We start from the raw sequence: 26,709 nt of genomic DNA on the forward strand, positions 1-26,709 counted from the left end.
GTGTCCTTTCAGTGCTGGAAGCCCTAATAGGGATCTAGTGTCCTTGTCACCGATAGTTCTTGCTGCATGGACTAAGAACTGCCGCAAACTGACACCCTTCTTGAATGCAAAAAGTGTTTTTACCAATTCCACTGCTGCCACCTGTAAGATATGCCAGTTTCTGTTAATCAAATTGCGTAAATGGTTGCTTAAGTGACAATAAGTAGTAACACACACAATGCAGGTATTAGGGACTTGCTCTTTCTGTTCCAAGAGCTGTTCTCTGAGAAATAAGTGTGCTCGCTTAGCTGAATGTTTCAAAAGTTTGTTAGAATAACAACGAACTGAAAAACAATTTTTCAAAATGTTGGCCTGATGATACAACTCATTCACCGAAGAGCAATTCCTTCAAATCCTGCAAAAATTGGTTAAATGAAATATTCTTTTTCAGGCTCATGGGATGTTGACTGTTGTGGTGTAATATAGTATCTATGTCTGTGCTTTTCCTGAATAATGTCACCTCCAGATGGTCTACAACTGAAAAAAATCAGTAGATCCAAAAAAGCTATTACTTTCTGGCTGTGAATCACAGAGAATTTTAAAGTTTGAGTTAATCCATTAAGTCATGAAACAAAAGCTGTCAAATTCATACAATCACCTTTCCACACTATAAACACATAATCTAAGTAGCGAGGATAGATCTTAATTTGAGGCAAAAAGGGCTTGTCATTAGTATAAACATAAGTGTCCTCAAAATGCTCTTCAAAAAGGTTGACAAATGCTGGGGCGAATGCCACCCCCATTGGGTTACCGTGAATCTGTTTACAATTACTGTCTTTAAATAGAAATACATTTTCCTCCAGAGCTAATTTAGCCAAATCAACAATGAACTCTGTAGGAACTTGATGAGGTTGTTCTCTTGTGTTTAAAGGTGGGGTAATCACTTCAGTAGCCTCTCCTTGGGGAATATTAGCATACAGTGATTCCACATCTAGTGTAACCAACCTTTGGACAGAGGGATCAAAGGGCATATTTTCTACCAGACTGATAACATCTCCAGATCGTGTAAGTAAAATCAAACCAACTTTCTTTCAGATTTCTTCAAGAACTGTGCTGTAGCAGGCTATAACTGGCCCACTTCTTTTCTCTGGGCTCAGTTGGCCGCCATCTGGGCTGTCAGTGGTTTCTTGGTCCAATCTCAACGACAACATGATTAGACTCCACAACACCATTCCGGGCAAATTAACCAGGGGAATGTCCACTTCTTGGGTGGAGAATAATGGTGCTTCCCTTTTAGACATCTGCAGGGTTGCCACTTGGTCCACTCCGAGCACATTCACACATCCTCATTGGTTTCACCTGGCAAGCTAATCATGCCTTTACTTTCACAATCTTCATGGACGGTCTCTTATGATTGCCCCATGCTATGTATCTTGGTAATAATGGTATGTTGGGGGTTTCAGTATATATGAGTCTGTTTTTGTTTCTAAATCATTGGGTCAATCTATATTTGGAATATTTCCAGAGTATGGACTGGGACTAAGAAGAGTGGACATGAGTGTAATGCTCTGATTACTTACCAGTAATCTTCATTACACCTACTATTACACTTCCTCTCACAGGCCTGGTACTCGCCCCTCCTCCTCTAAGGTTTTCAATCACCCCTACTCTATGGGTATTGAAACAGGATAATTGTGGGAAAGTGAAGCCTTTTGCACCCAGGCGGTGGGGGTGTTGTCAACAAGGAAAACAAAGGATTAAAGGATGTTTAGAAGACATACTGGGGGAAGGCAGTACCAGTCAGAAATCAGAACAAACATGTCAATTAAAGAAAAACACTTTCACTTAAAACAAGGGTGCAGGTCATTATGGCATATAAAACTGCCACAGAATCCTCAATTTGCCATCTGCTAATTGTGCACTTTGCAATAATGTTGTGCATTTCTGTATGGATGTGTCCTATAGACACTTAAGTGGGATGATATGTGTTGGCTGAAATCTTTTTTGTGTCATTTATTTAAAACAGAAATACTTCCTGACTGAAAGCAAGGACTGAAGCTAGCTCCTCCACAGGACCCGCCCCCTAAACACTTCTGTTTTAATGTCATCAGTAGAACCGACCTTTGAACTAACCACTGAATTTACTTTCAATAAAAAAACATATCTTTAAAACCCTTCAGCGGTAGCTTGTCACAATTCCATACACTGAAAAAGGTCAGATGGGAAGGTTGCAGCAATAATATCAAAAATGAAAACAGGAAGTGGGTGTGCCCAGTGGAGGACCTCAAGCTATGATTTAAATCAGGAGCGTATTTCATGCTAATAAAAACAAAGAAAGAAAACAAGAGCTACATTGTTGTGAATCTAGTGAGGGAACAATTCTCTATATAAATTAAAGAAAAACATCAGAATTGTATGTGAGAACCATGTGCTAACACACAAATGGATCTAAATCGGTACCAATGTTCTTCATTTAAAAAAGACAATTATGTACAAACTTGAAATGGGCTGCAGGTATTAGTTCTGAGCAATTGGTTACATTCCTTAATATATTTTGGTAATGGAAACTCAACAAAATGGAAAAGAGCAAGTGTCAAGTAATCTAAAGTTAAAAGTGCTTACACTCATACACTAAGCATGAAAATAATGACGAAGGAAACAGATGCAGAAAACCATTTCGCGACATGCTGAACTCCGCATCCAAATATTAGTATTATTTTATTTACATTTGTTAACCAAAATATTTCTGATTTTGGTGACACGTACTTACAACAGCATCAGCCTTTCAAATGTTTTTGCAACACTCTCCCTGATGAAAAAAGGCTGTGGTCATTCCCCACAAGTAACTGGTTCACTATCAGAAATCATGCAGTTAATACAATTGAAAATGCCTGATAAATCAGTACATTTTCTGATAGATGAAATTATGTAATGTTGCAGTAAACTATGGTCCCATACGTGGGGGGGGGTGTGGGTGAGAGGAGAGCTTGGAAATGGTAACAGCAAATGATAGACAGACACATATCGGAGTTTACCGCTAATCAACAGATTATTTTTATTGAAATTATTCGGGTACAGGCCAGAAATTAGTTCAGACCATGACACAATTTTGTGAATGTTGAGTGTTCAAAACTGTAGGTCGCTGCAGTTCCCAGATTCAATGAGTAAAAAGAGGCGCACTTGTGTTGCGAGAGGGATTCATGTGTCAGACTAAAGAGACTTGTCCAGATGAGGCATAATAACCAGAACTGTCCGTAGAGAATCTCTGTGAGATGTGCACTGCCTTCAGATCCAGCGCACCAAAAAAGAAATTTTGGAACAACTGAAAAGAAAAAAAAGGAAGGTAAAATCAGGTTGTTAATCAGAAGGGCTACAGGTATATACAATCTGGGTCCTTTTAAATGATGAAAAGTACATCAGTGCACAAGAACAATTTCGCATAGTTGTACTATCATATCATCATGTAACCCACTTCATTACGGTAAAAGTACGAAAAATAGGAAGTCCAAAATAAATTCAAATGAATGGCTCTGCCGTGTGACAAATAAATACACAGAGATCTCTACTGATGTACATTTAAAAAATCCATTCCACCACTGCATGAAATTTAGATGTGCTGGATCATGTTCACCCTTCTTCCGGTATACTGCAATAAAAGCTATATATTAAAGCTTTACACGAACGCGTACCATCCCTACATAATACTGAGTAGATCCTTCAATCTTCTCCCTTTAGAATCCAATCTCTCTCAATCCAGCAGATCTTCAAAGTTGGACACATCGCCGTTACAAACATTAATGCCCTCAACCATTAGCAATGGAAACCCCAAACACCTTATCTTGGACTGATCGCGAAATGGCACAGATGAGTAAAAACACAAGGGGCAAATTCTGTGTTCTTCTTTATCCATGCCGTTTTTGGATCTGCTTCCTTGGACTGAGTGGCCGTGGAGTGGGGCCATTTGATGTCTTCATTTTCCTGCTCTTGGCAGGGAAGCGGTCAGTGTGTCAGCTGACATCTAATTTGGATATGAGCAGAGGTTTAAATCCCCATGGGTTACCACCGTTTTTTTTCATCTGAGAAAATCAATCTGAATTCATAGGAATTACATGCAGTGATTTCCACTGTGCCTGCACATAGTGATCACCATTACTAATCACCGACATTCCAGCATGTGTACAAAGAGGTTAACAAATTGCTTTGCTTACCTTTGGGCCGAAAATGGGTTGGGAACCCAGGGAATGCCAAAATAACCTCCCAGGCAGACAATGATCAAAATCCTTTGGAGCAGATTGAGGATGCAGCCGGCTCTGACTGTTTTACAGGGGCATTTAAAATTAGCTCTTCAATAGAAACCACAACCTAAATTTAGCTAAATGGTCAGAGGGATATAAACAATCCATGGAACAAAAATCAGGGTTTCTACCAAAAATACTGAGTGAGGTACAATAATGAATTCTTTGTAAGAAATGACGTTTGGCATACATGTTTTATGTTTTCCCTATAGCACTAGGTTATATTTTATTACCACCGTGCATAGTTTGTCCAAATTCCTTTAAACATTTTAGTATCTTGGAACATGACGTGAAAATATTGTAGTTGAGAATATGAGACATTGGCATGCCCAGGAGAAGTCATTATTCCCTTCTTTGCCACATTTACAACACAGGCAAAACATAGTTGAATGCATTTTGCACATTTTTCAAAAGATAGAGTATGGAGAAAGTTGCCTAATTCCTGTGTGCAACACTACTTCAAACATTCTTGGTTCCATTTCAGCCAAAACTGTAACTGCAGGATGCCTCAAAAAATAGTAGAACGGACTAAATATTGAAAGCCATTTTATTTGCTAATCTACCATCACAACTGAAAATAAACTAGTCTTTAACATAACATGTTTCTACAAACATGGATTAGTAAATAAGAGAAACAACTAGAGGAAAAGACTCCACAACAGCCTTGATTAGTTGCACAGGTGCTTACTGCTTGAAATCAAACAGTTAAACACGCTTAACGTGTTCACGACTGAAGGTCAGCACAAACATTTCACAACTAATTCTACTTCAACAAACATAAGAAACAACACTACAGGACATCAATGTTGATAAGACTATAGATAGTTGTATTTTTTGTACATTACTGCTATACCTGGTTTTCCATGCAGTGTATTAGTACTTAAAGCACTTTTTTCCTTGACGCCAACCACGAATTTACAGGAAAATCCATTGACCCAGTGTTCGGTTTCTTCCTTGTAAAAGGTTACTGAGCCCCATGGTTCAGTAGGCAAAAGAATGTATTCTTGAACCTCACCTTAACTTGGGTTGAGAGGTCACTTTAAGTCAGTGTCCTTTCTTCCCCTTTGCTCTCCCTCCATTTGTGTTTATCATACAGTTTTGTAGCAGTCCCGAAGATGTGGTACCCTTGAGATTTATAAATCCTAAACTCGGTCGTACCCGGATTTTCTATTTGATGGATTCCAATAATGTCCACTCCACTCCACTCTTTCCGTGGTAGCCCCACCCTGGTGTCTCGGGATGCCTTGCTATCTCTAACCCACCTCAGTGCTGGTTTACTTTTGCTCTGCCTTGGGGTCGCTTTTCTGCTTGCCCAGTCTTTGGGTGTCCCTGTTTTCCCCCCCGCACGGGAGTTGTAAGGTAGTCACCCCTCTTTGGTGTAGCTTGTTACTCACCCGGCCGTGGGGTTGTTATGCTTTCATCCCGCTCTGGGGTTGCGTGGATCGACTGTGCCATAAACCTCCCGACACACCTGACCCACTGCATACCTTTTGCCTCCAGGAGGTGCTCTGATGGTCGGAAAGTGTCTGGGTTTCATTTCGTTGCCTTCCTTTGGTTTGGTTGGAGTAAGTGCCCCCTTTCCGCCAGTACCTAGCACGAATTTGGTGGCAGCTCTGTGCTGCCTCGCGGACCATGCCTCCAGCTCCCTTCACTGAGTGACCACCTCCTCTCAGCTTTGCCATTATCGCAGGTCTGAGCAGCACATCTGGTGGCAGCATCTCTCTCCAGGCCACACCTCCCAGGAAGTGTAAAGAGTTGCCTGGCTGTGGATGGCTCTAGGGATGAAGCACACAATCTTGAAATCAAACTGCTGTTTTGTCAGTAGCCATTTATGGGTTTTTATGGCTTATGAAATATGCTTGAACTTCATTAGGTCAAATTTGAGACGACCAGCACAAAATAAGTCACTGTAAGAAAGTGGGATTCCATGCAAGAGTTTTGGCCAGTAGAAGGCTGAGTTAGTAAATTCATTTGAGGTTAAAAAGCCAAGTCTGTATTAAAACTCACGCCCAACTTGGCCACAAAGATGGAATACAAGAATCCACTTTCACTGTGAGCAAACTGTGAGACACTTCTGTTGCTGTTTCTGTTGGAGTTTGCTGTTTGGAGTAGCTGTTTGTTGGGCAGCCACAACTGCGGGCACAAACCATTTGAGTGGCAGGTTCTAGACATGCTCACCCTGTTCATTTAAATCTGAGTGGCAAGCAGAAGCAGCCATTTCCAATTCTGTTGCCGTATCTCTTAGAGTTTACGGTTTGAAGTAGCGGGTTGTTGGGCGGCAACAACTTCAAGGCACAGATCCTTTGAGTGGCAGATTCCAGACACACCCACCCTGCTCATTTAAATTCAAGCGCCAAGGTGAAGAGTCTCAGACTCACGCTGTGATCCGGTCAAGCGTAGCAAAGGCAGAGAGGGCAAGTACAATGACTTAGCTGGAATAGAGGGCTCTGATGATCTAGCTGCAGCGCCTACGAAAAGGATTGAGGAAGATTGTGGGAGTCCATCAACCTCAGGACCTTTGATAAGAGATATTGCTCCCACTAAGCATGCAGCAAATACTCACCTTTTATGAAATGAAAAACCCGAGCAAGTTTGTCCATCTAAGGTCATAAAAAGGCCCCACAGCACCACCAAATAACACCCCACCACCTTTTCCAAAATGAATAAATTCTTCCACCCCAATGGAGAGAGAGAGGCTTCTTTAACTTCAAAGTTAGAAGGGTGAATCAGAACGTCTCTCTCCTGCCTGGGAAGTAAATTAACTGAGTAAGTGGTATCCTCATTTTTTATTCTGGACACGCAGAAGGTGGTATGTGAGGCAGATAATAGGGACTGGAACTGCTGCGCAAGATTGTGAGGAACCAATTGATAATATTGAAAGCATGCACAAGCTTATTGTCATACAGCAAGAACTTAGAGAATTGGATGCACAAGAAATAACTTTACATCATAATAAGGACTATCTACTTAGCCAAAGTTTGTTATGCACACCAGAACCTCCAATTCATAACTCCACGCTGGTGTGCTCAGAAGATCTGGCAAATATAGTAGAAATGGGTGATGATGGCAATTCGAGCCATAAAACGGCTTCACTTGTGGTACAAACAGATGTACACTTGTGTAACTCCTCCTCCTTGGAAACAATCCTGTCTCATCCACAATATATTCCACTGGTAACAAATGTCGTATGTCATGATGTAAACACTATAATTAAAGTGTGTCAGAAAGAAAACTGAACTATGAAGGGGCCTATTGCGGATAATTGTGAAGTTATTTTGGAAGGTTGTAAAACATTGCGCTCCACGATGCCGCAGAATTATCTGACAACTTTGGACCTTACCAACAATAGCCTTAAAGAGGCAGAGAATTATCTGAGTATTACTATTGTTGACGATAATGGGAGTATCATGATGATCACTAGTAAATCTAAGAGGAAAAATAAAAAAATAAAGAACCTGCCAGTGAAAAGAACATCAAAAAAGCTGGGACTCCCCCGACCCTCAATAGATTCCTGATCCTGTAACGTCACAATGGACCAGGGTGACTAACGTTTATGAGTTACATGAAGCTCCCCTAAGGAAGACTAAGAGGTGCCAGAAGTCGTGTAAAAGGAATACAAAGTTATTTGAGTCTTTCGAGAGGACATTAAATGTACCTAAAACAGACACAAAAACCACCAGTAAACTTGCAAATAAATACAAAGATATTCAGAATTACTTGGGTAGAGGTTCTGAAACTACCAACAACAAAGTTATTGCACTGAGAATTAAGGGGAAAGAAGTAACAGTGGTTGATGATTCAATTATTTTAGAATCCTTGGAGCAATTATTTTACTTGGAAAACATGGAACTGCCTCAGGAATGCAATAATGCATCGCCAAAGGTCAGGGTCTAAATAACTGACAAAGCACCTAAAAGAGATAAACATCATGGTGAAATTCACTACTGATCAATGCAAGGCATATATTAAAGAGTCATCAAGTGGGGCGTGCTAGATAGCCTGCTGCCAAGATGGCCGCATCTCTGTGAGCTCCAGCAGGACTTTAAAGAGGGGGAGGCAGATCTACGACTCATCGGAGACTATGAAAGCTCAGAAGATGGTGAAGTCCATCTGAATTGCTCGGCAGACTACGGACCGAGTTTGGCTTTCCGAGGTGCCCCAGAAGTGCAGCTGATTAGTAAGGCATCATGGAGGAGGCCCATGCGTGCGGTGCGTTCTGCACACGAGTGCCTGTGCACAGCCAGGGAATCGCGGGCTGACCGGAACACCCGCCAATTGAGGAGCCGTGGCTGAAGGATCCAGAGCGGGCGAGCAGGCGCTCACTTGCTGGGTCTGAGGTGCGGCCTGCACTCCTGCTCACCGCAGCCTGCATCGGCCCCAACGAGGAGTCCGCCTACCGTAGGCGTTACGTGCCGGCAAAGTGAGGTGTGCGGGTGGACGCGAATGAGGCAGGCCGTTGACTCCGGATGCGGAGGAGAAGACAGGCCCTCAGACAGGTGTGAGTGAGGCCGGAATGGGAGAAAGGGTTGGCCTGGCCCCGGACAACATTGTTAACACGGGAGGGAAGGATGTCCTGCATGCATCCTGCGATCAGCTCCGCCTGGTAAATCTCCCGGAGCCGTGACATGGCTGCCATGAAGAACAAGTTAGTCCCCTTCACCGTTGATATCCGATCGCATCCCGCCTGCAATAGTGCCACTCTTACATTCATGGGCAGAATTGCAGTAGCTAAAATGATAGTAATCCCCAAACTCCTTTACATGTTTCAGAACATTCCAGTATGGCCGGGAGTGAGCTATTTCAGAGAAGTGCGTTCCCTACTGATCAAGCTAGCTTGGTATCCAAAACACCCACCTACTGGCTTGGAAGCTCTAACCCAGCTTTGGGAGAAGGGAGGAATACGCCCCAGACGTGGAAGTGTACTTCCTGGAGGCACAATTATCTTTCGCAAAAATGTGGATGCCGGGAGTGCAGGTGACTCCACATGTGCACATAGAACGGAGCTCAGTGTATCCATCCTCCCTCCAGGGAGTGCTGATATCTGGCAAAATCGCAGACAAATGCAGATTCGACCCGGTGGCCTGCACGGCACACGCTTGGAGGCGACGGCCCATTTGATCATGGCATTTCACTATGGAATATTGAGAGCCTGGCACCGACCTGCAATGAGGCCATTATACAGGACTGGGGAGGGCGGGCATTACCCGGTTGGAAGACATGTACCCGAATGGGGTGTTCGTCTCTCAGGTATTTTTTGCAGACAAAATGGGAAGCAGTTTTCAACGCACATTGCAATACTTTAGAAAGAAAGTGGCTTTTAGAGAGTGGTCCCCAGTGTTCCCGGAAATTCCACACACAACTCTGTTGCTAAAATACATCAGAGGTTCCCCCGGGTGCAAAGGTGTGGTCTCTGCAATATATAAGGATTCAAACTGACTCGCCACAGGAACCTATGAAATGTAAAAGTAAATGGGAAGAAGACTCTGGGGTACCTCTCACAGACAAACAGTGGGTGCTGATATGTGGCACTACACACACTGGCGCTTTCAGCTATAGGCTGCAGCAAATCATACTTAAGACCCTAGATAGGACATATATTTCTCCTGCACGTACACACCAGTATGACAATACCAAAACCGCTAATTGCCTGAGATGCAAAGTAGACCCAGTGGAGCTATTACATATGCTGTGGTCCAGTGTTAAACTGCGATCCTTTCGGGAGGAAGTGACGGGTATCATGACAGAGATGTTGGGGCGGAATTTACCTTGTGTTTTATTGTGCTGCATAATTGGGTGCTACCACGGTTACCAAAACCGTATCGAAAGCCACTCTCGACCTGCATGATAGCTGCCAGAAGGTGCATTTTGATGAAATGGACGATCGCAACCCCCCCGCAGGTGAATGTGTGGTTGAAATATTTAATCTGGTTAAGTGACACAGACAAAGAATATGCAACCCTCTGTGGGCTGCAAAATCAGCCTAAAAACATTTGGAACCCCCTCACAGCATATCTGCTAACCCGGGATGGCACCCCGGACTGATTTGTCTCCTGGACTGATTACTTGCGGCCTTCAGCACGAGGCATCGGTGGGGGTGCATGCAGGGGGCACTGCAGAGAGCTGGCAAATGATCTGACCCGCTGTAAATTCCCATCCGGCTGAAGTGTGGTGTAGTGATGCCTGATGGCCTGCCCATAAATTCCATTTGGTCTTGTACCTGCTTCGGAATACAACCACCCGTTATCCAATGTTATAATGTACAGTAACTAGGTATGGATGATGTTGGAGAGATGTGAATCGATCAATACAGAAATGTTTAAGAAAAAAAAAGTCATCAGAAGTTACTCTGAAGATCAAATATGGATAGTACATGGGGAACAAACCCATGAAGAAGAGATTTCATTCTCTCCCTCAGTTACATTTTTTCCCCAATCTCCCAGTCCTACTCTCTATAACTTGTCCATCTTTAATCCTCCATTTAAAATTTTCCTCCAGCAGACTAAGGTCTGGCGACCCCTGAGCGGTGACAGAATACCCCTTAAAATCTCAGACAGGGATAGGCACTTTGCTTCCGCTATGGAAGTGATGCAGCGCAGTATAGACTCAATAATTAAGCATGATGCTGGCTTGGACATTAAAGCTTTTTAGGTGGTACATGCTGCCTTGAAGGTAATGCAAGCTTGGAGGGGTAATCAGTGATCTTAATTTATAGTGGGGGGGGGGGGGTATTGTCAAGCTTCTTCCATCTTATGATACAGCGTGATGGACAAGTTTCAGAGGGTCAGAGCTGGGGTTGGGACACCTGCAAGGAGAGTGTTGCCATCATCCAGGAAGGAGAGCACCAGTCCCTGACTGATGCATCTGAAATCTGAGGTGGTGGGGATGAAGTGTTTGACGCGATGCAGGATAGCGAGTTGGTACCAAGCTGTTTCTGTCTTCTTTGCAAACTCCCCTTCAAAGCACTCATCACCAATGATAGGGAAGCTAAGGGACTCTCTACTAAAATGAATTGGGGGAAGAAGCCATTGAGATCAATCTGGGTTAGCTAGTTTTGAACTTTGTGCGCTTGGAGGCACCCTGAGGAGGGTGAAAACTGTATTGGTATGGTTGCTTTTCAAGTAGGCACTTGACATCCAGGCTTGAATGGTGGTGAGGCAGTTATTCAATTGGTGAATGCCGTCGAGCCAGTTGAACTTCAGGTATAGATGGGTCTCAGCATACTGGTAGATTTTTATACTGAATTTGGCTAAGAGGGTCCCCAAAGGCTCCATTAAGAGGTTGAAGATTACAGGGGAGAGGATGATGCCTTGTTAGACTACATAGTTATCTGGGTGTTGTTGGGATGGCATCAAATCCCATGCAGGAGGACAGGGTGATAGCAGAGCTTTGTGGTCAACTATGTCTGATGCGGTAGAGAGGTCTATGCAGGACCAGGAGGCATAGGTCACAGTCATCTATACCTGGATGGTGGCGGTCTCAATGCTGCATCTTGGTCAGAAGCCTGACTGTATTCTTAAAAAGTGTTGTGTTGGATGATCTTTTGAGGGCGGTACCTTGGATCTACATTACATTATTCAAGTGGTATAATTAAATATCATGATCCACCTATGCGCTGGTTGCTGAAAAGTCAACCAGTAGAAAGTTACAGTAGGGAGCTGGGTCCGCGGCCTGGAAACTCCTCTTGGACAGTCATTGAATTAGCGTCAGTAAGAACAGATGCCAGACAAAGCCACTGAGTAAATGGATTCTCTCTGCATGCACGGAAAGTTGCATTGAGATGACATATTCAAGATCCTTAGGAAATCGATCGGTAATTAGAAAGGACATCAGTAGTTGCTTTTTGAGAAGAGGGGCGAAAACGGAAAGCTTGAACTTGTTGGAGACTTCACTGCGTGGGAGGGAAAAAGCCAGAAGATCCAACTTTACCACCTTATGTTGCAGATATTATTATAATTTGGTGCAGAGAGTTTAACTGAGTTTATAAATTCAGTGACAGCTAACTCCACATCTAATGCCAACTATCGAAATGCTGGAGGAAGGTCAAGGGTGCTGAATTTTCAGAAACCTGGACTGATGCAACAGGTGCTATCCTGGGCATTAAGTTGTCAATTTTCAAATCGCTGAGTTTCACAGATCTTCACAATGCTGATATGAAGGCAAAGGGACAGTGGCAAAGTGAAGAGGGAGAGATAATTCCATGAAGACTGAACATTTCAGGAAATCAGATGCTTAGTCAAGCCTGTTCTGCTATGGCAAACAAGTTTCTTACGTTCCTTATAATGCATCAGACAGGCAGTATAGTCTGGAATTCCTCAATCATCTCACAAGAGCTGTTTGAGGGGAGTTTGAAGAAGCATGGCTCATCAGTGACCCATGCACTTAATGGAATTAGGCTTGCGAAATGTAAGGGAGAGGGTTCACAGAGAGGGTGCACAATGTCCAGTGCATACACACCCAACAACTTTAACATCACATTCATATTACTAACTGCATAAGTAAGACCTTCACTTGCAAACACAGGTAGACTCTGCAATTAGAGCCAGAAATAAAAAAATCAGACTACTGTGTAAAACACTCACACCAACCACTCAAGAACAAAGCTAAATTCTCCACGGTGTGGTCTTTATTGTGATATGCCCAATTCATGCACTGAGCATTGCAGGAACAACATAAAATACCTGCACAATCTAAAAAAATACAAAACTGTAGAAACACTTTGGTAGGGCAAAATCAAACGTAGAATGATCAAAAGAGGCTCAATGCACACCATCTTGACTTCCAATGCGACCCACATTCCTCAAACATACCGTAATCTGAAAGCTGTGCTCACCCATCACCCACTGGACACAGTATCAGTACAAAATGAAACAAAAGCTGCAGATGTGCTTCTAAGAAAGAGCTGGAACTCAAGCTATAGCCAAGAACCCAAAGCCAAATAAATCCATCCTGCAATGGCTTAAAAACAAACCTCCTCTACTGGCTACAGCAATTCAAAGGCTATGCTGGAGCACTACTGTGCCTGGTGTAATAATAAAATATATTCTTATGTAGTGCTTCATTATGAATTACTCCCGCTTCAAAGCACATACCAAGCTCAGCTGTGCTCAGTTAACTTCAGCCGGGTGAACAGGTGTGTGGGATTTGAACCTGTGACTTGAATTTGCTATTATTGTGAGTGCTTAATGTATTGACCTATCTTACACCTAACTGCACTACAGGTATTCATTTCATGTAGGCGGTTTTAATCCATACACATGGTGAGACATGCATCATCTTCCACAGTAGTCCAGGCATTCACAAAACTGCTGACCCAAGATACACAGTTACCATTTTGCTCCTTTTTCAGGGTGCTACAAGTTTATTTTTTCTACTGCACAAACCATCCTTAAATGTATCGGCTGGTTTTGCATGAGACAGAGGTAGGGCAATGTGGCATTGCTTTTGTGGCAACAGATGGCACACACAGAAGCAGCATAGTTAGGGGCGAGTGTGGGGTACCCACACTGCCTTCTCGGACATTTTCCTCAGACACATTACCAGCTTCTGTAAAAGTTATAAATGATAGCACAATTCAGTTAACAACCCACTTATTTCAGAGAGGTAACTTCTCGCCCCTTCCTCTCTTCTTTATTATAAATATATGTTGATGGGTAAAGCAGTACTTTCCCAGGCTCCAGGAGACCCCCCTATAGGAAACAGCTGACACCTTGTGCAAATGCTAATCTGTGAAAGGCCTTCAATACCCTTTGGAGGACAGCCCTAAAAATCTGGATTAATAAAATATGGTTGCTTTGCCATGGTTCCATAATTTAGGTGTGGCATGAGCCTTTATTAGCAAATACGCCTGAGACACTTACCTAGCAAGGGGCAAGCGAAACTGCAAACTACACAATGCATTGCTATTGGAAAGATCATCCTATCCCCCACCCAAAACACTTTTACCACGGTCAACTTCAGGGCCAAGTCGAGGGTACACGTGGGTGACGCGTCCACCCACTTTATTCAGAGGGTGGAAGCCGTCCCCTTGTTTATTTTAGGGGCACCGTGTAAAATGAACACGTTTTGCTGTCTTCATCTGAATTTGCCAACCTCGGGACTCGAACCTGGCGAACCAGGCTGCACACTTCACCACTGTAACATATAACCTGATGAGAAATATCAGACAACTAAAGTTGAAATGTCACATTTCAGGACTGCATGTTCCAGGGAAAACATTGGCATTGATTCCTAAAGTTTAAAACATGTGCACCGTTTATTGTTTTCAAAACTATTGGTTTTTTGTGTGTCTTGATTTTATGAAAACTAAATGCCATTTGTCCAGTGCACTTTGATGGTTATGCAAAGCCAATTGAATTAAATGTGCATATTTCACATCCCATTCCTTATGTTAATGAGTCGCCCCACTTTTATTTTTAGGACTTGACTCCTGGTCAACTTACTATTCTTCACCAACTTGCTGCCGCTGCCCCCCCTTTTATGCCAAGGTTCCATTTTGATGAATCGACGGTCCAACTTTTATCTTTTCTGCTCCTCGTTTCCATGGTAAAGAATGGAACCCCTGCAGAATTGCGGTATTACTTTGATACCAAAGCCTTGGTGCTGTGTCCTGGGGCGAGAATATACATTTGAACTGCGTGTAAAGACGTTGGGGTTTGTGGGAGACAGCAGGGTAGACCTCTGGAGGAAATTAGCAGGGATTCAGGCCCCTGACATGACCAATGCCTGACTAATGCCTTTCAACCGCCTAACCTGCCTCGATGGGCAAAGGTCCCAGCAGTCCACTAAGCATAACACCGGCGCATGTTAGATTGAGTGCTGAGGCATCTCTCTGCCTACAAAATAAGTAAGGTGAAATGGGTGACTGCATCCCCCAAATTTCAAGCAGCCCTTCATCTGAACCAAAAGTTCTTGCGTTCCATTCCTTTTAGCAGATAGATCATGGTAATGTCTCGTGTCCACACTGCCCCTTCCCACATCTGCCAACTCACAGATGCTTGTTTTGGTTCTCATAGGATACAATGTATGTATTTGAGACAGAGACACACAGAGAAAGAGGATATTGGCAGGTGGCATTATGAGCTAGCGCATGGGACCTGTCGGCAAATGACCTACTATAGTGTGCAGTGTTGCAAGTTGTGTGCCTTGTAAGGCTGATCGCCCTCTTCGTCCAACTAATCAGCTCACAGATAAGATCTCTTGGCACCTTACACTACACATAAACCCCCCATAGACGGCCACCACAGGCCCAGCTATTCGCACGTGAACAGTAATCCGAACCACAACCAAGCTCCCCTTGTAGGCCCATCACACTCACCGACATCAGCGGCTAACCAGACTCACACCACTGTAGTTCATCACAGCTTCAGTTCTTACCTTTGGCTAACATACTCTGCCAAACCAATAAAAAGCAGATTGGCACACAGCAACCGCGTCCTTCTGACCTGCATCCATCAACACCACTGGTTTTGCATCTGCCTCTTCCACTGTCTCAGTAATGACCCTGCCCCTGTATTCTTATACAGCCACATGTAGCGAGGCCACCAATAATGGCTGAAGGATGCTATACAAGGCCACTTACATTACATCTTTCACTTATAAATGCCAGTTGCAGGGCAATGCAAGCCTGCCTGCCCTTTACCAACAAATACTGTGCACTGTAAAAAAGCACTATGTTCAACATACCAGCATTTTTCCTCACCGCTAGCCCAACTACCAATGCCTTGCAATTCCACACTATATAACTATATAACTAGGCTACACTCAATTACAGGATGATCAAGTAGCCAGCCCTGCAACTAGAAAAAAATGAAGCACACACTTGGGGTGAAGGAGTGGAAGGGCACGGTTACCAGACATTTGGTCGGAAAAAAAAGGTCGACAGGACAAATGGTCGACACCCTTTGGTCGAAAGCCAAATGGTCTAATTTTTTTTTTTTTGCATTTTCATTTTCTTTTTTTTTGTTTGGGGGGAGGTTATAGTGTATTCTATCTGACAAAACAAGTACCTTCCTTGTCTTGATTGACAGGGCACTAAAACTCAGAAGGCTTTCAGTGTCTTCCTCCAGTGGTCTTTCAGAGCTGTTTCCCTTACTCATGGATTCACCATGAGTGTGGGAGTCGCCATTGCATACTTCCATAAGGTGGTGAAGTATATCGTTCGAACTGAAAACTGCACTGTTGATATTTTGCGGTCCCTTGAGGAGACTCTGCACCAGCCAAAGACAATCGTCTGGGGTGAATGAAATGTGTTGGTTGGGGATGCAAAGCTGTGAGGAGGCGCATGATCTCTCCAATCATAGTAGACTTAAACAGACAGCCCTATACAGTCATATATGGAAAGTGGCTTGTGAATTGATATTCCTCTGTTGTTCTTAGGAAGCTAAAACTATTTCAGTGTGCACCAGTTTGCTTCACTGGTGTGGTCCAATTACACACATACACGGATTTAGATATTTGAAAATCAGGAGGAAATAAAAACGTCAACAAGCTTTTCCCTGCTCTGTGGCAGCTTCTTCAGTCCTGGTTTGAATCCAGGTGTCTTTCGCTGAGTATCTATGACTTTACTCTCTTTATTAGCACCCATACTGAGGGCGGCAACCGATCAGGTTGCTCGGAACGTGGGCTGAAACAGTCGATCTAAGCTCGCTTTCCGAGCTGCCTGACGGTTGTTTTGCCCATCCTCCATCATCCACCCACTGTCCCTTCCCTTATTTTTCAACCTCTCCACCCCATCCCCACTTACCTGATTGCGGTGGAGGCATCAGATCCACCGCTGCTGCTTCAGAACCCGCTCCGTTGTAGCCTTCATGGAAATGGAGGAAGGGCACTGTATGGTGCCCCGTCTCCATCTTTGTAGCTGCCATCTTGGTATAGTATTTTGACTGAATGAACTGGATTCTGTGCGGCGTCCTGTTCATCAAATCAAAACACAATACTCTCAGCACCCTGGGTTACCGGATTGGCAACCCAAGGTGCTAATAGCATTAACACCCTCTCTGGTGGACCGGATGGGGTGTTATCAGCCCAGCCATCCACGTTAAAAGCCCTTGCTCCGCTTAGGCCTTTAACTCGAGCTCTGGGCTGGCTCACTGGATCAGGTGTTAATGCTTAAGTAGACTGCAGCTTGGTGCTCTGCTCGAGTCTCCTTGTTTGTTCTGTTTGTTCCCTGCTCTTGTATTCCCTCTGCAACATGTTTTTCCTGTTTCCTAGTATTGTTGCAGAAACAACTGTTTTCCTTCGCTAATACAGTTCACCTATTGAATCTAGCATAGTGTTATCTCTTATGTTATTTTACTAGTTATTTTAATAGTACAAGAAATATTGGTATAGTCCTGTGTTAAAGTTTGCTCTACTGGCTGTGGGTACATTTTCCATCTGTCCTGACGTTTCCTTATCCTATTGCTGGCCTTCAAATGTACTTTACCTCCTGATAGACATTACGTTTCCTAGCTCCTGCATGTCCAGTGCCAAGGATCCGCACCTTGGGCTCTCCAGTTGTTTTGTTATAACTCACATCAGGCACCGATAGGTGAGGGGTCTTGGGAGACATTTTCCAAACCATCTGGAGGCTGCTTACCTCCACCCTATACCATTCTTTGCTCCTGTTCCTCAGTTCCTATCTCTGGGCTGGTTTTCCCCAGAACCCTATCCTTGATATCTTCCCCTTCCTACCCTTCTCTGCTTTTGGAGACATTCCTTCTGTGAACTACATCTCTTTACAGTTTGTTATCTATTTTCATACCCTGCACACCTATCACTGAACCCCTCTTTCCCCATGCAGCAACTGTCACAAAGTGAAAATTGCTGCAATCTGAAATTGTACCCCATCACTGAGGTCATAAGTTGGTCAAACTATTGAAGCAAAAATATTATTATTTTCCTGGCAGTCAATTGCTCTGTATTCCCGATTCCTTGCGTTCATCCGCTCTATTTGCATCTTCCAATACTTGTTTTCTCTGCTTTGATTCCAGGGCTTCTGTTCCTGCTCTCAATTTAGTTTCATTACCATTGCCAATAAGTCATATTTTGATTGTTGCATGTGACCCTACTTTCCTGTGATATTTTCCACTTTTGGTCTCCAATCGCACATGCCGCATACTCCAGCTCAGTTCTTTTCTTAGTCCATTCGTCAGGTATTTTCAAGTCTCATACTCTATGTGCTTTTCTATTAATCCTCCCAAATTGCCTTTTTTTGGCCTTGTGAGGGATCTGCTCTGTTTCAGGTTCCCTTGCGGGTCGGACAATGATCTGGAGTAGGCCAGATGCAGACGAGAGAATATGGGGATGCCTTAACCTAATATTTGGTGTCTGGGATGAAAGAGGGTTCACCAGCTCCATATCCTCTGCATCCTGCTTGGCCAACTGACTCAGACAAAGACCAAGTCACTTTTTCCTGAGAAGAAAACTTTGACCAGCACAGTTCCGCGCACTGTATATCGTGCCCATGACCTAAGTTAAAACCATTCTGATGCCACAGCAGAGACGGACACAATGGAGGAGGAGGAACATTGCCTCTCCTACCGCTTCATCATCACTCTACTAGGAAGACAGAAAAAACGAAAGACGGGGACGTCCTTTGGGAGAGTGACTCTCTCATGCCTGATCCAGTTGTGCGAGAGAAGTCATTACAAAGGGCATTTATACTCCAGTTCAAAGAGGCAACATGTTGCTGATCTCTTGGGGAACGCAACAAAGCTGTGTCGTCTAGCCGGGATGAAGTCATGGTACATAAAGATTCTCATGTTGGTCAGATCACCTGTAGAGATGTGGTTATTTCTGAGTGATTAGTCAGCTGATTTCAGCGTATGACTAGATCTCAAGTCCATTATTTAACATCAAGCACCTAGAAACGAAAGTGATTTAGTGCCATACAACCCCCATCAAAACCACATTGCCAAAACCAGCATGACCAGAAACACTAAGCTCCGTCATAAACAGTTCTTTCAGAGAAAGGGACTGTGGCAGCTAGCATCAGATATATGTTGATTATTTCTAGCCAGTGCAATGCCCTTACTGACAAGAGTCTAGAAAATAGTTCTGAAATCATTGACCTCAGCGAAATCGCCACAATACATTGCACTGGTGTTGCTACATTACACTCTGAGTTCATATAGAAATAATGATTTATAAAACAATGGGCCTCATTACAAGTCCGGTGGTCCGGTAAAAAAGTGGGACTCCGTGAATGGGGATTAACTCCGTCCCTTCGGCACTCGTAATCTGGCGGCAATGCCGCCGGACCTAGTGCCTGAAACGGTAATAGCCTTTGCCGGTATCCTGGCGGATTAACCGCCAGGATACTGGCAAGGCTATAATGAGGCCCTTCCCTATTTCAAGCAACATCTTACACTGAAAGTAAAAACTAAGGAAACTGGGTAAAACAACATCTCAAGGCAAGAGTAAACGCAGAATACTGACAAAAGTCTTAAAAGATCGTCTTTTGTCACTCAAGTAGGTTTCTGAAATTCAATATTCTTCTTCACGAGAGAGAACACGAATCCCATCCCACACTTCAGCTCCCATCACTACAGAACAAGGTGTTGTTTATGTGAACACATCAAAGTGCTTTTTAGATTAAAAACAAATGCCAAACACAGGCAGCTGCACGGATCTAATTTGTCAGCTTAAATGGAATGAAACAGCCAATGCTAGGCGCCTGATTTCAGAAGGCTAATTGTGCCGGGTGAAGCAGGAGTATTATTGCTCCATAATAGCCAATAATGGACCAGCTGCACTTAACGGAAGCAGGTCCAAGGACCTCGTAACACAAATTGTACAAAGTGCACTGGCTGGCTTAAAGGCAAATGCGTTTTACAGTGCGCAATTATTACCTCTCCCGCAGTGGGGACATTGTTTATTTTCTTCTGTCTGTGTGAGCCATACATATTTCAGGAACATTGTTTTTGGATCAATGATTTATTAACAACAATCCGCTGACTCTTGGCTCAATAACAGGATTTGAACAGCTCTTGTACATCGTGTGCATCATGAAAGTGTCCATCTGAATCCATTCTTATACATAGCTTGGCATTATATGTTTTACGCAAACGAATATAATCAAGAAAACCATTTCAAGCACAGCATCAGACAACTCTGTACAGCAATGCTACAATAATGCTTAGTATTCAAACACTGTGAAGAGGACAATAAAGTGAGCTAGGAGGAAGAACGAAGAATAGTAAAAGCATCTATGTAAATCTAGACATTGCACTCCAACTGTACCACCCAAACTCCCATCATTCAACATCAAAAACAGTTGTTTGTTTGTTGTATTTTTGTAGGTAGATGGCACTATGACCCCAAGGTATCGCAGCACTTGACCTATAGGCTACAAAGAACGAGGGGTGAAGAGAATTCCAGAGTTTAGCTGTGACGGGTGTACTCACAAGACCTAGTCATCAGGATCACTTATTCTAGTCTTGACCGGCTACATCTTAAGGAGCTTACTGCAGTGCATATTTCAAGATTCTTTCATGTAGATAGGCAAGGAGCCATAGATAGATTTGTGGGCCAAGGTAAGAAGTTTGAATGTGATGCAGGATTTCACCAAAAGTCAGTGAAGTGTCATAAGTGCCGGGGAAATGTGCATTTAACTTGGTGTATTTGTTACCATCCGGGCAGAGGTATTTAATAGAGCTTTGAGAAGACTGATCAGGTGTTTGGGTGCTACAGCAGCTAGAGCATTAAAATACTAAATTTGAGAACTAATGATTGCTCTATTAATGGTGGCACAATTATTTTCCGAGAGCAGATGCTGCAGCCGTCTCAGCAGCACCAGGTGGAGAAAGCTTGCTGAACTAGTAACAGCATTGACTTGGACTTTCATTGCAAGGGTGGAGTCAAAGAAGACACCCATGGTCGTTTTTTTTAAAGATTGGAATTTGAAAGCTAGAAAGATGGATTTCTGGGAACTGTAAAGATACGGAGGACAAGGTTTTTGAAGACGACACTAGGATGAGTTATGCTTTCTCCAGATTGTGCCCAAGCTGATTTTCCCCCATTCATCTTTCAATTTTTGTGAAAATGAATTTGTGTGTTGTTATCAATATCATTCTTTCCAAGCTTAAAAATGATTTCTGTCTCATCCTGAAAATTGTGAAATACTGCTCCGTTTTTGACTAGGAGTTTAGGCAAAGGTTTTAAATATGTATCAAACAGAAGTTGATGTATGCATGAATTTTGTGGGACGACACAAGTTACTCATTCAGGGTAGGATTGGCAATTTCTGATCTTTACAATCGAGGATCTATTCAATAGGAAAATGGTGATCCATGAGACTGCATCATCACAGGGGTGATCCACGAGACTGCATTCCAATTTGGCGATGATTAAAACCTTAAATCGCCATCCTGGCATAAAATGAATAAAAGCAGTATGATGATCTGGAAGTCTCACCCTCCAAGACTATTGTGAGAAACCAAAGGGTGTTTCACCGACAGTCCCTTGGTATCTGTCATCTAGGTGGCCGGGGCACGGCCATCGCTATTAGATCTAGACCCTGGGTGGACCAGTGTGGGAGGATCACCTGTATGAGGGGTCCTTGGGTAGTGGGAGTGGAGCATCCGGAGGAGAGACGCTGTATCCCTGTCCCGATTTTCCTGTAGAACACCCTCATTCCATGTACTATCTAGGAACTTTTCCTCCACACCCTTTTCCCCACACATTCCCTGCTTCACGGACAAAGCGCTTCAGGGAAAGACAGACTCACACACAGATAATCATGTCACCTTTCCACACTGGGATAAAAGGCAGAGCATGAGAGCATGCAGAGAGCAAGGCGAGAAGAGCAACCGAAGCAAGCAAGATCAGCAGAATGGTAGGGCAGGAAATCCCAGGAAGACGATGCAACCATGGAAGCAGAGCAGACAGGACCAGGAGGCGAATGAAAGGCCATGGTCCTACCAGCTGCGAGGTCAAGGTCACTGCAGAATCCCAAAGGGACAACTCGCTGCTACTGCAGAAGGTCACGGCGGTACCTCCTTCATGTGTGGTTTGTGGACCTGAAAGGAGGCTAGCCACGCTGGGCCAAAAGCCTGGACTAAACGGGTCCTGATAAACTGTATCAGCCTCTGTCGCTGAGAAAATGGAAGACCAGATGTGTTAATAAATGAAAAGGACATTAACATTTGAAGTGCTTGTTGGGTTGTCCAGAAACCACGAGTGAAAGCACATTGTAGCAATAATGAAGAATGCTGAGATTGTGCGTGAGAGAGAAGCCACGAAAGAAACTGAGAAAGGAGGTGAATAGTCAAAGTGGTCACATGAGGGTAAAGTCAAGGGTACAAGCCCCCCTCGTAAAATCGAAAGTCTTTGATAAAAAGGTGAAATGAAATATAAAGCTAACCGAAGGAATTATTAGCTATGTGATGCTACCTAAAAACTTTGAACTGTATTCAGTATTATGGGTTGCACGTAGGACGGCAGCCTTGAGAAAGAGAAGCCTGATTGTTGAAAGTAAATGCACTTGCTACAGTATAACCGAGTGACCCGGCGAGATGCGATCGCCTATCGGAAGTCACTGTATTGAACTGGCAAGTACTTTGAAGTGAAAGCGTGAAAGATTGTAAAGTAACAAGTGTGATGCTAGTGGTTTGAAGGCTCATGCCCGATTGAGGGAAGCCAGAACTGCCTACAGAGGAAGGTCCGAGCCCGGAGGAGAAGTGAATCAGTGAAAGTGAACCGACTATTTGTTTAAAAGGACATTAAGAGCTCCTGAGTGTTATAAGCGTGTAGAACTGGTAAAGCTGACTAAACTGTGATTTAAAGGCTACAGTGAACCCGATGGAGGGATGCCAAGTGAAAGCAAGGGAAAGTGAATCCCGGATTTTGATAAAGTGACTGAACAGTGGTGTAAAGACAAAGGTGAACCCAATGAAGGGGTATAACGAGAAAGCACGGGAAGAGGGGAATCCCATATGGTGAGAGCTTGGGAAAAGTCTTGAGAGGCCAAGCCAAAGACATTTATTCAAGGGATCCTGCCTTTTCTGAAGAAACTGCTTCCTGATGCCTATAGACTCAAGGGGTGCTTACAGTCATGCCACTGTTCCGCCTTGTCCCATGATGTAACGTGGGGAAGGGAGTGCATTAGTTCAGCAGTCCTGAACTACTGAAACCACTTTTAACATTTCAGTTTGCATTACACTCTTTTGTTATACATATCAATGTCCCACACCCTTTTGTTATATAGAGTACGGATTTGGCAATAGGTTTATTAGGAGGATTTCGCAATAGGTTTATTAGTACAGGCCATTTTGTTTTGACACCACTAGGACAGCATTTTCTTTACTTTGATGGTCGATGCTTTCACCCATCTTAGATTTAGGTTTAGATTAGGCACTTTTCTCACCCACATACTGTTCAATAAACACCCTTGGATGTACTCCTTGTGTCTATTGTACTTCTGATAACCATGCCTTTCTTACGCTATAGATTAAAAGGGGTGCTTGGGGGGCTGTGTAAACATAACCCTCCCGAGAGCATATAACAACACTCAATCACATACATGAGGAGCTTTTGCAGTTATGCACCCTCCCTCATTTCTCCAAGTATAATATTTAGTGCTCTGCTATGTTGCCGGTCACTCTGTTCGGTCATCACATCGGTCTCACTAGCACAAAGTCTCGCCAGGAGGTCTACCTGGACTATCCCATAAGGAGTCTCCCACTTGAGTAGCTTCCCTCAGCTGGCTGAAATATATACAATCCAGCACAAGTAGGTCCTTGTATGTTGGTGACTTGTGCCCAAGTTGGGAGGAGTAATATCAAAGAACTGTCACAAAGAAAGATGCACCAAGGTTCTGGGACCAGTGGTGGAGTAAGGGCATTTGGAGGGAAAGGGTGTCACCCCTCCGGGCTCTTGCTTAGTGAGTGATTTGCTGTTGTTTCAACAATGGTAACTTAAATCAACGATGACTTAAAAATAGCTTCCACCTTAAATGCTGTTCCAGAACAAAGAGTGATTATTTATGAGGCCTAATTAGCGGTATTTGTCTCCAGAGTGTTACAGGTGTGTTGGAAGGCGGCAACTGTACAGAATTGCTGGGATGGGCAGAAAAGCATTGTACCTAAAAGCAGCACCGGCCCTCTAGAATACAATCAAAGTACTCTGTATACACGTGGCAACTGGTCGCTGCGGGGCCCCCATGAGTGAGGGACTACAGAACCGAATGTCCAGGCCCAGGGTCGACACTGAGTAGCGATGCCGATTTGTGGGCTCATGCTCAGCCCCACACAAGTGATTTACAGTACCATTATTACTGGCATAAACAGATTGAGGCTGCAGCGTCATGCAAGTGATTTATAGTGACCAGTATTCTTGGTATAGACAGACTGGATGCAGCCTCGAGCAACTGATTTAGAGTGAACTTGATTACTGGTGCAGATACTTTGTGGCTACAGCTCCATGCAACTGATTTACAGTAGCGATTATTACTGTCACAGATCGACTGTTGTTGCAGTCTCATGCAACTGATTAACAGTGACCTTCATTACTGGCTTAGATTGAATGTGGCCGAAGCATCATTTAAATGTAAAATGCATCGAAGTGCTGTTGGTAAACTGTCATTTACTGGATGTTTTCATGTTATCCTAAACAGAGAATTGTACATTGTCTGTCTTTTTACCACATTTTTCTGGAGGGCTCCTACAAACATTCCTACATGACCTCTCTCGCCTGCTTCTGCTAATTTTGGGAAATAAATAGTCCCCTCCACTGAAAATATTCATCCGCCGTGAATAACTGTGAATCATGGCATTTACTGGATTTTTTCATGTGTTACTTTAGAGAAACAATTGAAAATTATGTGGCTTTTTACTGTATTTTTTCTTTAAAATTGTGCTTAAAAATGCACCATTACAACATATTGAAAATATGTTCTCGGTTTGGAGGGACACCACTGCCTTCCCTTGGATACCCTTCAATTATATTGTGCTCACCCGTTATGCTTGGTTGCTCGCACTAATGTGGGAAATGTTAATGTTAAAGGTCATTTGTACCGCGCACTATCACCACCGAAGTGGTCCCCTGGCGCTCTGGCGGCTCTGAAAAGGGGAGGAGAGGGGGTGGGTTAGTAGGAATAAGCTGGAAAAGTGCAAGAGAGCAATGATGTGCTGTTGGCAGCCTCAGCCCGGTGGTTCCGTCGGCTGGGCTTGGGGTGTTTTATGGTCCGTAGTCGTCGTGTGCTGTTGTGCAAGTCTATGTGTGGTTTGTTTTGTTGTTGCATTGTTGTGAAGTTTGTGCGGATTGCTGCGTTTAAGGCTTGTGGTTGTGTTTGGTTATAGTTTGAGAGGTGTATGCAGATGGATGGAATTGTTAGCTAGTTGGTTAGTTGGCATTGCTGTCCTTGCAATTGTGGGATTCCATCTAGGTCCGGTACATGCTAACAGTCACATTTCTATCTAGATGCCGTGCAGGCCAGGTTTATAATTCTAAGTGAGGTGCATGCTAAGAGTCACATATGCTAACAATCACATTTCTGAAATTCCATCTAGGTGTGGTACATGCTAACAGTCACATTTCTATCTAGATGCTGCGCAAGCCAGGTTTATAATTCTAGGTGAGGTGCATGCTAAGAGTCACATATGCTAACAATCACATTTCTGAAATTCCATCTAGGTGTGGTATTTGCTAACAATCATATTTTCTATCTAGATGCAACGCGGGCTAAGTTTGAGAATTCCGTCTAAGTGTGGCACATGCCAACAATCATATTACTGCCTAGATTTTGCGCAAACCTAGCTTGAGAATTCCATCTAAGTGTGGTACATGCTAACAATCACATCTCTGTCTAGATCTGGCGCTTCTGTCTAAGAGTGGACATGCTAACATTCACAGTTCTATAAAGAGTGGACATGCAAGTATTATGGCACTCTATGTTATTGATAGGTAAGATAGAGTGGCAGGGGTTTTCTGGAGTAGAGTGATTGCTCTATTCCCCACCCCTGCCACACTCACGGTTTTTGTTGGTGTCTGTTGGCTGCTGGCTTCCTTGGCTTCTCCTGCTGACACCTGCAGACACTTCCTGGAGTCGCCTCTGTTGGAGTCGCCCTTGGCCTCGGGGCCCTTAGCCGCTGGGGGCTGCCGGGCAGAGGGCTGCCCTGGGAGGACCGGTGATGAAGAGTGGATGCACCAATGGGAGGGAGGGAGGGCGGGCTGGGGAGCCAGGAACGGGTGCGGGGAGGGAGTGATGCAAAGGCCTGCTACTGGGCCCGGGCCCACCAGTCATAGGGCTGGGGGGAAAAAAAACACCAGGAGGGTGCTGCTGGGGGCACACTCACCGCGCTCCGAGGGTTTAGAAAGGAGCCGGTGGGGGCCTCGCGAGTCGGTAGACTCGACACGAAACTCGGATGCACCAATGGGAGGGAGGGCGGGCGGGTCGGGAGGCGGGCTGGGGAACCAGGAACGGGTGCGGGGAGGGAGGGATGCAAAGGCCTGCTAC

General features: G+C 44.0%; 1 protein-coding gene across 1 annotated transcript in view; it reads right to left on the minus strand.

Moving 5' to 3' along the window:
• Positions 1 to 3,005: 3,005 nt before the first annotated feature.
• Positions 3,006 to 26,709, minus strand: part of ASCC1 (activating signal cointegrator 1 complex subunit 1) — an 857,123-nt gene continuing 833,419 nt past the window's right edge. The window contains exon 10 of the mRNA XM_069610516.1: positions 3,006 to 3,301. Within this exon, the coding sequence (XP_069466617.1) occupies positions 3,185 to 3,301 (117 nt within the window). The 3' untranslated portion in view covers positions 3,006 to 3,184. The remainder of the gene's footprint in view (positions 3,302 to 26,709) is intronic.

The sequence above is a fragment of the Ambystoma mexicanum genome, chromosome 8, assembly GCF_040938575.1.
Source record: "Ambystoma mexicanum isolate Mex_15411 chromosome 8, UKY_AmexF1_1, whole genome shotgun sequence".
In the NCBI taxonomy this organism is placed as follows: domain Eukaryota; kingdom Metazoa; phylum Chordata; class Amphibia; order Caudata; family Ambystomatidae; genus Ambystoma; species Ambystoma mexicanum.